Source organism: Rattus norvegicus, chromosome 1 (genome assembly GCF_036323735.1).
Source record: "Rattus norvegicus strain BN/NHsdMcwi chromosome 1, GRCr8, whole genome shotgun sequence".
Taxonomy (NCBI): domain Eukaryota; kingdom Metazoa; phylum Chordata; class Mammalia; order Rodentia; family Muridae; genus Rattus; species Rattus norvegicus.
In genome coordinates this window covers 72795563-72813141 of record NC_086019.1, presented here as the reverse complement: position 1 = coordinate 72813141, position 17579 = coordinate 72795563, and the positions used below count along the sequence as shown (strand labels likewise).

The 17579-nt window shown below is 36.4% G+C and overlaps 1 protein-coding gene across 1 annotated transcript in view; it reads left to right on the top strand.

Annotated features, from left to right (window-relative positions):
- The window catches only part of Vom2r23 (vomeronasal 2 receptor, 23), a 32922-nt gene that overhangs the window by 3324 nt on the left and 12019 nt on the right, over positions 1-17579 (top strand). The window contains exons 2-4 of the mRNA NM_001099649.1: positions 12616-12907; positions 14044-14850; positions 15500-15727. Coding sequence (NP_001093119.1) covers positions 12616-12907; positions 14044-14850; positions 15500-15727 — 1327 coding nt within the window. The remainder of the gene's footprint in view (positions 1-12615; positions 12908-14043; positions 14851-15499; positions 15728-17579) is intronic.

The following is a 17579-nucleotide window of genomic DNA, read 5'->3' as shown; positions in this document are numbered from 1 at the left end:
TTTTAGATTTTCTTAAGTACCAGAGATACATTTTAAATAGAACTGGTAAATTAGCACTGTGTATATATAGCTTTTTGTCAAACCTGTGTGCTTACAGTGAGACAAAGAACACCCATATAGTTTTACACTGTTCTGTATATAGATACATATATACATACTCCCTTATACATAAAGGAGATAGGTAGATAGAGAGAGATAGAGAAATAGATAGGGATAAGTGAGTCTTTACTTCATATGGTCTCTGTAAATATAAATAAAGCTTTTAAACTATTATCTTTTATGTTAAAATCACCCCAAATTTTTGTGCAATCAAATCCCCTGCTTAGTAGAGAACAGAAAAATTCTTGGAATGAATACTTATATTTTTAAGAAATTTTGAAAATATTTTCTATGTAGATGGGTGATTGAGGACTGCTGAGTGCAATGATGAGGACAAACAATCCTTTTTGTAAACATGTCATTTATCTAGAGGTTTACAAGGGCACACCATATGTTAAATGTAGTGATAGACTGACTGGTGATATCACTTAGCATCAGAATTTTCAGTTTATTATTTTTTCCTATATTACCTGTCTATTGCTGAAAGTGGGTTATTGAAATCATTTACCACTTCTGTGCTGTGACTCATCTGTTCTTTTAAATCTAATACAGTTTTATTAGTAAAGTGGAGTATTCCTTTGTTTTATGTGTACAAGATTAGGATTGTAATAGCATGTTCTTGTTTTTCTTTCTTTAATGAGTATAAATTATATTTGACTAGCCCATCTGAATAGGTTTTGTTTGATGTCCATCTTGTTACATCTCAGGATAGCTATGCCTGCTTAAGTTTCTTTTCCTTATTATTTTCATTTTCAATAGAGTCCTATCACAGCTTCCCTCCCTCCACTAATCGCAGCCCCACCCCAAATCTTTCTTCCCTGATCCATGCCACGATAACTCTTCAGAAAACACCAAGCTTTTCCCTAATATCAGTCAAACAGAGACAACATAATGAATATGATAAGACAGGGTAAAACACCCATCAAGGGTGGGTGAGGCAACCCAGTAGGAGGTAAAGTGTCTGAAGGGCAAACAAAAGAATCAGAGACACCTTGACTCCTACTGTTTGTAGTGCCACAAAATCACCAAGCTAACATCCATGACATATATGGAGAGATCCTAGCCCTACTTATTTTATTCTGTGAAGTGTGTTCTCCAAGTGTCCACAACATCACTGGCTTCTCCAATATTTCCTTCTCTACCACAGTGTTCCTAGAGATTCAACAGGAAATACGTAGTATAGATCTCCAATGTGGGCTCTCTCCCCAGTTGATGTTTGACTGTGGGTCTTTGTGTCTAGTTGGCCTCACCCACCAGTTCTGCATCTCCATTACCTCAGTCTATCTTACAGGTGGGATAAATTATAGGCAGAATGTTTTTATGGCATTAATGTCCCAGTCCCAGAACAGGAATGCTTGCCTGGTAAAAGAAAAGATTGTTCAGGCTCCATGTTTTCCTTTACTAGTTGTCCTCCTTGGAAAACTACTAGTCGCCCTCTTAGAATTCTGGGAGCTTTTGCTGCACGAAGATTGCACATTGGTCGCCAAATGTCCCCCAGTTCTATTTGGCTTGTCCTGCCTTCTTTCCCATCATATCTTTCCCCACCCCTACCGGAACACTGTGGTTCCCATTCCCACGTGCCTACAGTCTACCCACAAAGTCTATTTTATTTCCACTTTGTGGGAGATCATTGCCTCCTACTTAGAGCCCTTCTTGTTACTCAGCCTCTTTGGGTCTGTGGAGTGTATCATGATTCTCTTTTACTTGAAAACTAATAACCACTTAAATCTGAATGCACATCATGTTTATCTTTCTAGGTCTGGGTTGCCTCATTCAGGGTGCATTTTTTTCTAGTTCCATCAAATCACGTGAAATTTTCATAATGTTATTTTTAATAGCTGAATAATACTTTATTGTATAAATATACCACATTATATTTATCTATTTTTTCACCTGAAGGACATCTAAATTGCTTCAAGTTTGTGACTATTAGTAATAAGGACCTACGGACAAGTGGTTGAGTGAGTGTCCTTGTGGTAGACTAAAGCACCGTTTGGGTATCTGCTCGAGAGTGATATAGCTGAGTCTTGACCTAGGTCAATTCCCAGTTTTCAAAGAAACTGCCATATTACTTTCCATAGTGGCTGTACAAATTTGTACTCCCACCAGCAATGGAAGAGTGTTTACCTCGTTCCAAATCCTCACCATCATGTGCTACCTCTTAGGTTTTTGAACTTAGTCATACTGACAGGTGTAAGATGTTATCTCAAACTCATTTTAATTTGCATTATCCTGATGGTTAAACAAGTTGGACTTTTCTTTAACTCTTTCCCAACAATTTGAATTTCCTCTTTTGAGAAATCTTTTTCTGACTTTATACTCTGCCTTTTATCTGGATAAAGTGGCTTCTTGCTATCTAGTTTTTGAGTTCTTTATATATTTTGTATATTAGTACCCTTATCAGATGCAGAGTTTGTGAAGATCATTCCCAATCAGTAGTCTGAGTTTTGTCATTTGACAGTCTCCTTTGTTTCACAGAAGCGTTTCAGTTTCATCAGTTCCCCGTTAATTAATTGTGAGTATTAGTGTCAGTGCTAGCTATCTGTGTTCTATTCAAAAGCTAGCCCCTGTGCCAATGTATTCAAGGCTACTTCCACTTTCTCTTCTGTTGGGTTCAGTGTATCTAGTTTTATCGTGAAGTGTCATTACCATGATTTTTTTTATTACCATACCTCTCTAGTAAAACTTGACATTAAGGTTAATGGTACCTCCAGAAATACCTTCTCAATTTTCAGTATTGTTTAAGCTATCCAGCGATTTTTCTTTTTCTACAAGAAATTCTTATTGTCCTTTCAAGGTCCTTAAAGAATTGGAACTGTGTTGGAATTTTGATAGGGATTGCATTTAATCTATTGACCACTTTGGGAGTGTGACCATGATTACTCTCTTTATTCTACTGATCTGTGATTATAGGATATTGTTCCATCTTCTGATATGTCTTCAATTTTTTCTCCTAATATCTGAAATTTTGTTCATCCAAGTCTTTTCTTTGCTTGGTTAGAATTACTCCAAGTTATTTTGTGTAATTTGTGGGTATTGTGAAGTAGTTTGCTCCCCTGGATTTTTTCAATACATTTGTTCTTTGTATATTGGATGGATACTGATTTTTTTAAAAATATTGTATCCAACCAGGACGTTTTTAGATTGAAGATTATTTTTTAAATCTTGTAACTGTTGTAGGATTTCCTTGCTAGGATTTTGGGGGTCTGATATCTATAGTAGTGTGTCATCTGCAAATAGTGATTATTTGAATTTTTCTTCATTTCAAGTTGTATCCCCTTGGTCTTCTTTGGTTGTCTTACTGGTCTAGCTAGAATATCAAATACCATATTGAATAGATGGGGAAAATATACAGCATTATCTTTTTTCTTAATTTAGTGAAATTGCTTTAATTTTATCTTTATCAATTTAATTTGATGTTGGCTATATGCTGTAAATTGCCTCTATTATGTTGAGGTATGTTTCTTGAGTCTCTCCAGCCAACTTAGCTTTCAGTTACATTTGCTTTGAAGGCTTTTTCCATCTTTAACCCTAATTTGGGATCTATTATTGGATATGAACTATGTTTTGAGGAGATAGCGGAAGCAAGAATATTGTTTTCTTATTAAATTTATTTATTTCGTCTCCTCATTATTACTATGAAAATATAAAATTAAGATGTATCAGAGAATGATATATATTAACTCTGTCATTTTTTTATTGCTGTTTGTTTGTTTTAGTTGTTCTATTATAGGTTCGCTATTCCAATTGATCGCTCTGCCATCTTGGACATATTTATAGTCTTCTTCGAACTATTCCTTCATGTGTCCTTTGCAGAAGGGGTTCAGTAATCATAATTTTGTTCAACCTCATTTTATGATGAAAAATTCCTCTTAGTTTCATTATGATTGATAGTTTTACTCTGCATAATAGTTTAGGTGGGGCACTGGTGCTGTTTTATAACTCATAGAATATCAACCCAATCCCTTATTGCTTTCTAGTCTCTACTGAATCTTGTGCTATTCTGAAGGGCCTGTCTTTAAATGATACATGTTCTTTCTCATTTGCAGCTTTCTGTGTCCTTTTTTGGTTCTGTATATTAATCATCACTATTATTTCTTAACAAGGGATATTTGAACTTCTGAAAAAATCAATTAGACTGAACATACATCTAGAGAATCTCCAGTCAAAAGCTAAAAGAATACACATTCTTTTCTGCAGCTTTTGTGACTTTCTCCAAACACATATTAGGATAAAACCAAGATTCAAAAATATAGGAAAACTGAAACCACATCCTGTACTTTGTCAGACCATTGGGGACTAAATCAGGACATAAACAACAGAAAGAAAGAACCAACCAAATAAAATTAACAAACAAAAATCCATGGAAGCTAAGAAACACAAAACTAAACCAAAGTTGATTGAAGAAACAAATCAAGAAAAAAAGAAAACCTGAAATTCCTAGAATGGAATGAAACTAAAATTGCAACACACCAAGCTCTCAAAATCTGTGGTACACAATGAGAGCTGTAGTAACAGGAGTGTTTTTGGCACATATCAAAAAATTTGGAGATCACACATTAATGAATTTATGAGATACCTGAAAGCCTTAAGGCCGTAAAGGTAAATGGGGAGAGTGCATCAAAATCAGGACAGAAATCCATGAACTGGAAATGAAAGACCAATACAAAGAATGAATAAAAACAATAATAATGATGACAAAACTTTAGACAATGTAGCAAAGGAGGAAAGAATCCAAATAAATGAAATTAAAGATGGACATGAGACATTACAAGAGACACTGAGAAAATTCAAGAAATCATAATCTTATGTTTAAATACACATATATTCCTCAAAATTAGAAATTTTAAAAGAAATGTATGAACTTCAAGATATAGATATGGCTTTCTAATGTTAAATAAAAAAGAAGTTAATTCTTCAAGTAGATGTAAATATTCCAAAGGATCCAAATAATAACATAAAATTCCATCCAAAAACTCAATTCAACACATACACACACACACACACACACACACACACATGTATATATATATATATATATATATATATATATTCATATATATTAGAAAAGAAAGAACAATTACTTTGGGAAGATGGATTACCATGATATCAGAAACATACAAAGACAAAGAAAAATTGTAGAATGACCAGTTTTGAATGTAGACACAAATAAAGATTTGAAACTGAATTTCATAACATGTCAAATTGACTAGACACTCTGATCATGTTGTCCTCATCAAAGAGATACAGCACCTTAAATCAATGAATGTAACACACCATTTAAACAGAATTAATAAGAGAAAAAAAACAACTGATCATCTGAAATGAATGGAGGAAAGCTCTCTCAGAAAATCCAAAATCATTTCATAATAAAAGTCCAGGAGAAAATGGTTATATAGAGAATGTAGCTTGGCTTAATAAAGATGATTTAAAGAAAACAGCAACAGACACCATCATAGGAAACAGAGGGAAAACTCCATATATGTCAGTGTACTTCGGAACAAGATAAGGTTGTCCCTTCTCACCCCTTCTCTTGAATTGAATTGCTATTGACAGGAGAAGGAGATAAAGATGCAACAGATAGGAAAAGAAGAACTAAAATGAAGAACTTGCAGATGTTCTGATGATATATAGAACTCTACTTGCAGATATTTCAATGTACAGAAGAGATCCTACAGACTGTATAGCTAATACAGACATTCAGCAACACAACATGATTCAGAATTACCACACATACCTGGTAGCCTTCCAATGTACAAAACAAACATTGAGAAATAAATTAAGGAAACAATTCCTCTCAAAATAGCTCCCAAAATTTATTATTTCTGAATGAATAGAGCAAGATAATGAAATGCAGATATCATAAAAATTATGACTTAGATAAATTTTACATAAGATTCCAGATATTGGAAGGATCTACTAAACTTATTGATCAGTAGCATTAATTATTGTGAAAATGTCCAACTTACCAAAGGGAATCTGCAGATTAAGGGCAACACTCATCAAAACTTGAATAGCACTCTTTACATGTATTGAAGTATGATGAATTTTCCTATTAAATCACAAAAACATTAAATATAGACAAAACAATGCTGCTGGAAAACAGCAACAAAATAGCAGATGGTGTCACAGTCCCAGATTTCATGTTATATTTCAGAGCTACAGTACCAAAAACAGCTTATATGTGGCATGAAACAGATTCAATGATCAAAGGAATAGAATTGAGAAGACACATAAACATGTAAAGATATACTCATACAGCAACCAGATTTTTGTCAAAAAAATGCACATTTGTAAACCAAAGAATCTTGGGACCTGGAGAAATTGCTTGGTGGTTAAGGGCACGCACTCCTCTTCCAGAGGTTGTAATTCCAATTCCCAGCAACCACATGGTGGCTCTCAACCATCAGTTTGGGATCTGATGTCCTCTTCTGGTGTTTTTGAAGACAGCTACAAGGTACTCATATGCATAAATAATATAAAGCTTTTATATAAAAGCTTTTTTAATATAAAGAAAATAATAGAAAAAGAAAAAACTTTAAAAGTGCTGGCCATACTGAATAGCTACATGTATAATAATGAAACATTATTTCTATCTCAATTCCTATACAAACTCAAGCTCAATGTATCAAGGATTTCAATGTAAGATTCACCTATTACATGCTAAAATCATTGCTATTGGTTACCCTTTAGAACTTGATGGTAAGACTCTGTTGCTAAAGAAGACACATATTTGACTTAATGCATAAAGTAAATTACAGCAGGAGTGGACCAGGAAGCTCCATCCTTGCTGGATAGCTTGTTTAATGCCAGAAGGTATTGAGCACACTGCCAGAGGGAAAAGGTAATCACCAAGCACAGGTAACTATGAGCCTTGTCAAACTCAAAATAGTAAGTGTCGTCACAAGATATGCCTTCTGGTACAAAAGTATGGTGAACATTCATCTGGTTGGGCATGAATCTAGACTAATCTGAAAAGATTCTCCATTGAAGGTTTTATTCCATCAGGATGCCCTGTAGGGAAAACGCCACAGAATTTTCTTAATTTATGATTGATGTGTAAATAGTGCATCTATAGTGAATGGCACCACCTCTGGGCAAGTAGCTCTGTGTTATATTAGAAATCAGACTGAGAATTTCATGAGCAGCAAGTCAAGAAGATTCATCATGGTCCCTACCTTTATTCCTATCTCTAGGCTACTACCTTGATTTTCTGCCATGGTTTCCCATAATTATGGACCTGTAAGCAAAATAATCCTTTCCTGCCCAAGTTTCACTTGGTCAGTGTTTTACCATCAGAACAGAAAGCAAACTAAAACATACATCATGGGATTAATGAACCATTGTAAGATAGCATTGACATCCTGCTTGACATGTTAAAAAAAATGGTCTCTTACACTGGTATTCGACCAAAAACTAACTCTAGAGGAGAAACAATTGCTATTATCTTGATAAATAGACACTATGTAAAATTTATTCCTATATCACTATTCCCATTGAACAACAAATCCTTCAAAACCTGTCAAAAAGGTATGATTTATCATTACCATTGTTATTACTATTATTATTATTATTAGTAGTAGTAGTAGTAGTAGTAGTCTGAATTTATTATTACATCCTGACTACAGTTTCCACCTTTTCCTCTCTTACCATTCCCTGCCCCACACTAGCTCTCTGCCCACCCCCATCTACTTCTTTCTGTTTCTCTTCAGAAAAGAGCATGTTGATATCCTCCCAGGGATATCAACCAAATATGGGACATCACTTTATAGTACTACAAGGCTCCTAACCTTTTATTAAGGATGAACAAGGCAACCCAGTATGAGGAAAGGATCCCAAAGACAGCCAAAAGAATCAGAAAAAGCTCCTGATCCCACTGTTAGGAATTCCTCAGGACAACCAAGATACACAACTTTAAAATATATAACATGGGGCCCAGTTAGTCCCATGCAGTCTCCTGGTCCTCAGTTCAATCTCTGTCAGCCCCTATGATACCTAGTTAGTTGATTATATGGGGTTCCTCCTTGACACTTTTGGGTTCTAAAATCCTTCCTCCTTCTCTTTTCCAGAATTCCACAAGCTCCACCTACGGTTTAGCTTTGGGTCTCTGAATCTAATTCTGTCTGCTAAATGAAGCCTCTCAAATACTAATTGTGCTAGTCATAGTAAGGATTAGGTCAATGAATGATGGAGAGAGATGTATAGAAAGGGACAACTGTTATTGGGGGTAACTTAGGGACAAGCTAGAAACTTAGTACAATAAAACCTTCCAGAAATCTGTAAGCTCGATCCTAGATAATACTCCCAGCAATGGGAGAAGGGAGCCTAAACTTGGCAATTCCCATAACTAGGCAAGATTCCCATAAGTAGGGGGATTGGGTTGCTAAGCCAGAAACAAAATCTTTGACTTAAAATTTGCCCTGCATGCAAGATGTGGTGGGGTAGATGGCACAGAAACTGCAGAGTAGTTATCTAATGACTTGTCCAGCTTGAGACCTTACACCATGAGAAGGAGCCTACCACTGACACTACTTGGAGGCCAAGACCCTGAACCTTGGATAGCCCAGAGGTGAAGGATAAAACCCAATATGACGGAGAAAGAAAAAAAATGGGCCAATGAAATGATTCCTAATGAGATGCTGTTTTTTTTTTCAAGGATGGTGATTGCCACATTGCCCGAAACAAAAAACAAAAACAAAAACAAAGAAAAACCAAAAAACAAAAAACGAAAAGTACAGACAGTAAGAGATAACATAATGTTCATCACTGAAGGGACCATAACTATCACACTCATACCATTCCAGGAATCATCAAATAAAAAGAGGTTAAAAAATGTATATAAGAGCCATGGTGATGAGTGATTTTAAGGAAACATCTGGACATAACAAGGCAGAAACACTTAGGAACTTACCATAATTGTGACAACATGAACTATATCTGTGTCAGCCCAAACCAGACAGAATCTCAGTATGCAAAGGTGAGGTGAGCATACAAACTCACATATAGATACAGAGTGAGTGATAATTTTTGGTTACTGGGAGAGGACAACACAATTTTCTTTAAGAATGTATAACTTCATAAATGGACCACATTTCAGCAGGTGATTATGCATCCAAGAATATTTGAACAGCACAAATTTGTCTTAAGTGTTTATATTTAAGGACAAAAGTTGAATGGGCAGACAATGGGATATGTGTTAAAAGTGTTAGGGAAGATGAGTTTACGAACAAAAGAGTTTGTCAAAATTCCAGATTGTCAGAAAACTTTAAAAAACCCTCTCACTCTATATCTGATAGACAATAAGGAACTGAAAACACTTGAATTCATTGACATTGGAAAGGACTTTCCAAATTTGACCATGATACTATAGACCTTAAGACCAACAATTAAAGGCCTTGTGTAGTTCTGTACAGTTTTACTCCCTGTCCTTTGGAGGTAGAGACATATGAATTTCTGTGAGTTTGAAGCCAGAGTTATCTAAATAGCTAGTTCAAAAACATGCCATACAAAAAAGAAAAATTGAAAAGAAAACCATGGAAAGAGACAAAGAATGAGGGAAGGAAAGAATCAAGCAAGATAGAAAGAAAAAGAAAGGAGGAGGAGAAGAGAGAAGAGGAAAGCAAAGCAAAGAAGAAATGGAGGAAGGGGCATATCAAGGAAGAACAAAAAATAAGAAATTGGCCTGCACAGTATTGAGATTATTATACAATAATTGACATTCTCATACGTAATGGAAGAGATCTACTAAATATCTAACATATGTCAGGAAAAGGAATGTATAAATAACTCAAAAATTTTAACAACCAGAAGTAAACAAATTAAAATAAGGAATAGATGAACAGATTCCTCAAAATATAAAGTACAAATGTTTGAGAAACAATGTTTTAAATGATCAGTGTTCTCTTTCTCAGAAAAACACAAAATAGATATAATTTAAAACAAAATCTTATCCCAGTCAAAATAGCAAGGTACAAAAATAAGAAAGAATGACATATGAACATGGGTTTGAGAAAGGTGCAAATGTATTCACTGCTGGTAAATGTGAAAACTAATACAGCAATCTAGTTTCTTCTTTGATAACACTTCCTTCATTAAAATCTCAAACAGTTTAGGCTTTTATTTTCTGTGTTGGATACTCTGATTTAATTCTTCGTTCAATGAAGCATATCCAGGATACTTTTTTCTGCATGCACACAGAGACACACATCCCACTGAGATACATGTACACATATCATACAACCACGCACACAAAAATTAATTATAGACATAGTAACTGTTATTCAGACAGATTTAATGATCTGGTTGTTTGTGAATTAAAAAGTTTCTTCATAAATAGTGGCTTGATCAGGAAACGTTTTGTTTTTTTGGATGTACAGATTCAAAGATGAATTAACCCCTTCTGGAACTCAAGTAGGTAGCAATGAATATCCTAGTAAGAGCACCAGTGGAAGAGGAAGCCCTGGGTCCTGCTAAGACTGAACCCCCAGTGAACTAGATTGTTGGGGGAGGGCGGCAAGGGGGGAGGATGGGGAGGGGAACACCCATAAAGAAGGGGAGGGTAGAGGGGGACGTTTGCCCGGAAACCGGGAAAGGGAATAACACTCGAAATGTATATAAGAAATACTCAAGTTAATAAAAAAAAAAGAGGTCCAGATTCAGCATTCTACGACACCATAAACAATTAACATTAAAGGTAATTTTAATCACATGCAAATTTAACTTAATGGAATCTTCTTGAAAGAAAGAAAGACAGACAGACAGACACACAAATACATATATACATTCAAACATACCATACATACATACAAAGATTCATAGGCAGATAAAAGAAAGACATATCAGAGGAATCACCAAAGAACAGGGAAGAGAAAGCCACAACTGGCCCATTTCTACCCATCAAATGAAGCTTACCGTTCTAGAAATGGGTTAATTGAGTCATTTGCAAGATTGGGCTTATGGAAACACACAAATAACCCAGTCTACTGCCAACACTATTGGTTGCTCTATACAAAATGAAGGTAAGGCCACATTGCTGAATACAACACTAACACAAGTTATTGAATATGAAGAAGTTGAGCTGATATCTACCTAGAGCCTTTACTACTACTGACTAATGATCATTTTATTTAAGGTACTCTGCATGCTATCAAATAGGAAATGCAAACATCAACCCAGCTGCAAACCCTCTGATCAATAGTGGTTTCCTGCCCTGCAAGATACAAATATACAATAGTGGAATAGTGCGACAACTTTGTGGGATTAACCAAGCAATTTCTGATTGGATTTAAAGTCGACTCTTCTATAAGCTCAAACCCAATACAACTTAAGTCATCAAGAACCTGAAGCTAAGATAAGCCATCAACCTAGGGGAAAAACAAATAGTGTCATTCTGCTAAGTGAATAGAGAAATAAAACGACTCCTTTAGAATATGCTATTATACTCATAAATCAGTGTCTCACTTTACCACCATCAGAGAAGTGTCCTACTGAGTAGCACACTCAGTTCTAAATAAGATGTGTAAATAAAACCTACTCAGGGTTCAGTAAATACTTTAGAAGAGGAAGTAGAAAAAAATGTAAGAGCCAGAGACTATGCAGGAGACTGAGGAAACAAGTGTTTCTAAGCACAGCTAGACTGATTGACATATGCACTCACAGAGAGTGTGGAAGCATGTAGAGGACGTGCAGTGGTCTATGACAGATAGGATGGCAGTGTTTAGAGGGAAATGGACAAAATCTCCAACATTTAATAAGAAATCTGTAAAATATTCCAAGTCCCTATTCCTAACCCAATTGCAAATACAAAAATTAATTGCCTCAAAATGAGTCTCCTTGAGCATACAAAGTATTCTTAAAGCATTGCCCCATGCTCAGTACTAAATGGAAAACAAAATAAATAAAATCAATGGCAATTTGGGAGTTAGCATTTTAAACATACATGATTTTTTTATACATAGTATGTTTTTGTTGTTGTTTGGTTTTTATGGTTTTCTATGTAAAAAAACAAGTATGTCTCTTCATATGCATTTCTATGTGTCTCTATTACTTGTCCTTCTTTGGGTATGTGTGTGTGTGTGTGTGTGTGTGTGTGTGTGTGTGTGTGTGTGTGTGAGAGAGAGAGAGAGAGAGAGAGAGAGAGAGAGAGAGAGAGAGAGAGACAGAGAGAGTGCTAAATGTCTTCTTTTTAAAATAATGTATTAATACTTAAGATGCCGTCTTGTTTGTAGTAACGGAGAAAAGAATAGGTGTGAGTTTGCGTGGCATGCAATGTAGGGAGGATATGGGAAAAAGTGATGGAGAGGAAGCTGTAATCAGAATATATAGTATGAAAACAAACTATCTTCAGTAAAAAAATAAAGAGTACTCCTGTTCTAATACCAGCAAATACAGAGAAGACATTTTAACATGGATTTTGGAAATAGAAGCATTCAAACTGTAAAAGCCATTGCACTAAATTTGTACACATGTTATATGGTATGAGTCTTCATCCTAATCATTGTTCTACCTTTTGTTCAGGTTTAAGTTGAGGAACTACCAATGTATTTTGGCCATGATGTTTGCCATTGAGGAGATCAACAATAATCCCTTTCTTTTACCCAACACGTCTTTGGGATTTGAGGTCAATAATGTTCCACATGGTCAAAGGAACACTCTAGCCACTCTTTTTGGCTCACTCTCAGGGTCTGATAATGCCATACCTAACTGTGGAAGTGCAAGAGAGAGCAATCCTACTGCTGTACTTACGGGACCATCGTGGGCAATATCTGAATACATAGGGACACTGCTGGATCTTTACAAATTTCCACAGGTGAGAGTAGGTGGTAGGACATGAGGTCAAATATTTTCTTAATTTACATTTCAAATGTTATTTCTTTCCAAGTTTCCCAGACATAAGCCTCCTATCCAGTCTTCCACTCCCATTCTTCTATAAGGGTGTTCCCCTCCCCAAACACCCTCCTTCCTGTTCCCCGGCATTCCAGTACACTGGGCAGTCCAGCCTTGGCAGGACCAAGGGCTTCTTCTTCCATGGTTGACCAACAAGACCATCCTTTGCTACACATGCCATTGGAGCCATGAGTCAGTCCATGAATTATGTTTGGTTAGTGGTTTAGTCCATGGGAACTCCAGTTGCTTGGCATTGTTGTTCTTATGGGGTTGCAAGCCCCTTCAGCTCATTAAATCCTTTCTCTAATTTCTCCAATGGGGATCTTGTTTTCAGTTCAATGGTTTACTGCTAGCATTCACCTCTGTATTTGACATGCTCTGGCTTTGACTCTCAGGAGACAGTAATATCAGGCTCCTGTCAGTATGCACTTCTTAGCTTCATCAAACTTATCTAGTTTGGGCATATATATATATATATATATATATATATATATATATATATATATATATATATATGCTGTATACTCATGTTGGGCAAGCTCTGAATGGCTGTTCTTTCCGTCTTTGCTCCAAACATTTGTTCCCCCATTTAAGAAAGAGTGAAGCATCTGCACTTTGGTCATTCTTCTTCTCTTGAGCTTCATGTTGCTGTGGACTGTATCTTGGGTAATTCAAGCTTTTGGGATAATATCTGCTTATCAGTGAGTGCATACCATGTGTGTTTTTCTGTGATTGGGTTAATGAGGTCAGTTCTATTTGGTGACATTTTAGAAGGCAATGACAGAATAAATGGAAACTTAAATTATTCTTGACAGAAAGAGTGGTGATGCAGACAGTTAATGGTACATCTGCATTTCTGTAGCTAAGAATTGATAAAAGGCAAAGATAGAGTAGACACAACATTATTGAACATAAGAATTTTTTGTACTTTTCTGGTAAATTTGCAGAAAGGCAAATTTGACTTTCAAAAGAATATTTTCCTGAAGGGTTCAAACCATTGCTGTAGAATTGAGCTGAGTTTTATGACAATATTCTTTTTCGAATTATTTTTTTCTATAGCTTACCTTTGGACCTTTTGATAGTCAGCTGGGTGAACAAAGACGGTTTTCTTCTCTGTACCAAGTGGCCCCCAAGGACACATCTTTGACAGTTGGCATTGTATCTTTGATGCTTCATTTCCACTGGATCTGGGTGGGGTTATTCATCATAGATGATGACAAAGGTGCCCAGACACTGTCAGATTTGAGAAGTGAGATGGATAAAAACAGAGTCTGCACAGCATTTGTAGAAATGATCGTAGTCAGTAAAGGTTCATATTTTACCAAATCCTGGAAAAATCAGGTGCAGATCCTGGAATCATCAGCAAATGTGATTATTATTTATGGGGACTCTGATTCTCTATTAAGCTTAATAGTAAATATTAAGCAGAAGTTACTCACATGGAAAGTGTGGGTACTGATCTCACAGTGGGATGTTTCTAAATTTGATGATTATTTCATGGTAGACTCATTGCATGGAGCTCTTATTTTTTCACACCATCGTGAGGATATTCCCAATTTTACAGATTTTATGCAGAAGTCCAACCCTTCCAAGTTCCCGGAAGACACTTATCTTCATGTATTGTGGCACATTTTCTTCAACTGCTCATTTGTTAACACGGATTGTAAAATTGTGCATAACTGTTTGCCTAATGCCTCCCTGGGGCTCTTGCCTGGGAACATATTTGACATGGTCATGAGTGAAGAGAGTTACAATGTGTACAATGCTGTGTATGCTGTGGCCCACAGTCTGCATGAGATGATTCTCAACCAAGTACAATTTCAACCTCATGAAAAAGGAAAAAAGACGATATTCTTCCCTTGGCTGGTAATGTCACTTCAGTTGTACTGTGACATCAGTAACATGAGGCTTAAAAACTTTTTAAATGCACTTAAATTAGGCAATATGTATCTTAGGGTATTTTGTTAAAAATCTGCACAACAGACTGCTTAAGGGAGAATCTTTTTAATTCAACATATAGTTTTATTACAAAGGGCCATGCAACATTTTCACAGCCACATTTTCAATATGAAAAGTCCATTTACCACAGAGATTATCACACTACAAGAATACAGAGACAGAGAAGGAAAATTATCACACTGTGTGTGAACACTTCTAAAATGGTTATGATTTGTAAATGATCTCTCATAAAACCATTAATTTTGCAGTGTGATACTCAGTATTTTTAAAGTGTAATTGTTTATGAAAATATTCAAAGAACCTGAAAGTTTTCTTCATGTAGTCATGATTTAGGGGTGCTTGGTTGTAAGTATTTTAATAAAACTGATTGGAACATTTTAGAATATAATGATTCTTTTTCCTTTGTCTCTGGTTATCATGTATTAGATGTGATTGATGCCTATATTAAAGGTGCTTTACATATCAGGCTCTAAAATCAGCTGGAGATATTTCCTGACTCTTATTCACTTTCACTTCTCTGGAGTTTTAGTAATATAAGTAACTTCATCTCTTTTAGCTTCACCCATTTCTAAGGAAAACACAATTCATCAGTCATGATGGAGCAAATATGGTTCTGGATTTTAAAAGGAAATCACATATAGATTATGACATTGTCAACTTTTGGAATTTCCCTAAAGGTCTTGGGTTAAATGTGAAAGTAGGAACGTTTTCTTCAAATGCTCCAAACAACCATAAATTGTCTATATCTTCTTACATGATACAGTGGGCCACAGGATCAACAGAGGTGGGTTGCATCTTACTTCTGTCTTTTGAACAGGATGAAAATCTCAAAATCATTTTTCTGAGTATCGGGATTTTGCATTGCTCACACAGGGTTCATTCATAGTCACATAATGACCATGAATATTCAAATTATAATCATCACCACCACCACCACCACCACCATCATCATCATTATCATCGTCATCATTTTTACTTTATCTCTTTTTACAGTCCAGTCATTATGTCCCCAAAACAGTCCACCCTCAGACAGTTCATACCACTTCTCCTCCCACACCTTATAAGACATATATATATATATATGACTTATATATATGTACATGTACACACACACACACACACACAGAGAGAGAGAGAGCACCATACTACCTCTTCTTTCCCTGGCGCCTCAAGTCTTTGGAGTGGTAGGTACTTCTTTTCTCACTGAGACAAGGCAAGGCAATTGTTGGCTGTATGTGTTTTGAGAGCCTCATATCAGCTGCCTGTTGGTAGTTCAGTGTATATGAGTATCTGAGTATTATCTTAACACCTAATTTTACAAAATAACCTATTTATTCTCCAATCTTCTCATTTACTTAATATTATGAATGCAGAACTTTTCAGGATGATATCCATCAGTATCTTTTATCATCTGACAGAATGTTTGTTGTGATCCTGGCTTAGAATTTTTTATTCAATGGTTAGTTGGCCTTTTTTTTCAAAACTCCAGTCCAGAGAGGAGGATAATGGGGATGTGTAGCTGGGTTGGTTGTTAGTTTTGCTATTGAAAAACTGCTATATAACAAAACCCTTTTCTTGCCTCAGTGTTCGAAAGCATCTTCTATCACTGTAGAAATCCATGTTCTTAGGTGATTGAGGCAGTAGCTCACACTGCATTAACAGTAAGGGTGCAGAGACTGCTGAGTGCTTCTATTCACATTTCCTGCTTTTGGTTTATTCAGGGACAATGGCAAATAAATCAGGGCCAACCACTATTACAGATGGTGTTTTACCTTGAAATAAACTAATCTAAAAAAGTATTTCCTGGGGTTTGGGATTTGGCTCAGTGGTAGAGCGCTTGCCTAGCAAGTGCAAGGCCCTGGGTTCGGTCCCCAGCTCCGAAAAAAAGGAAAAAAAAAAGAAAAGAAAAAGAAAAAAAAAGTATATCCTAATAATTTTCATAGATACATTTCCATAGTGATCCTAAAACCCATCACACTGAAATGATGTAATTTTACGATAAAAAAATTACTTGTGGCAGACACTGTGATAGAGAGAGAGACCCAACCGCCTGGTCAGGTGGGCACTCCTGAGGCTGCAGAGCGGAAGAGACCACCAACACTGCTCACCCCTGCCCACATCCCTGGCCCAAGAGGAAACTGTATAAGGCCTCTGGGCTCCCGTGGGGGAGGGCCCAGGAGCAGCAGGACCCCTGCCTGAGACACCGCCAGAACCTGAAAGAAACAGACCGGATAAACAGTTCTCTGCACCCAAATCCCGTGGGAGGGAGAGCTAAACCTTCAGAGAGGCAGACAAGCCTGGGAAACCAGAAGAGACTGCTCCCTGCACACACATCTCGGATGCCAGAGGAAAAAGCCAAAGACCATCTGGAACCCTGGTGCACTGAAGCTCCCGGAAGGACACTCAAGACACAGGCCCACAGGAACAGCTGAAGACCTGTAGAGAGGAAAAACTACACGCCCGAAAGCAGAACACTCTGTCCCCATAACTGACTGAAAGAGAGGAAAACAGGTCTACAGCACTCCTGACACACAGGCTTATAGGACAGTCTAGCCACTGTCAGAAATAGCAGAACAAAGTAACAATAGAGATAATCTGATGGTGAGAGGCAAGCACAGGAACCCAAGCAACAGAAA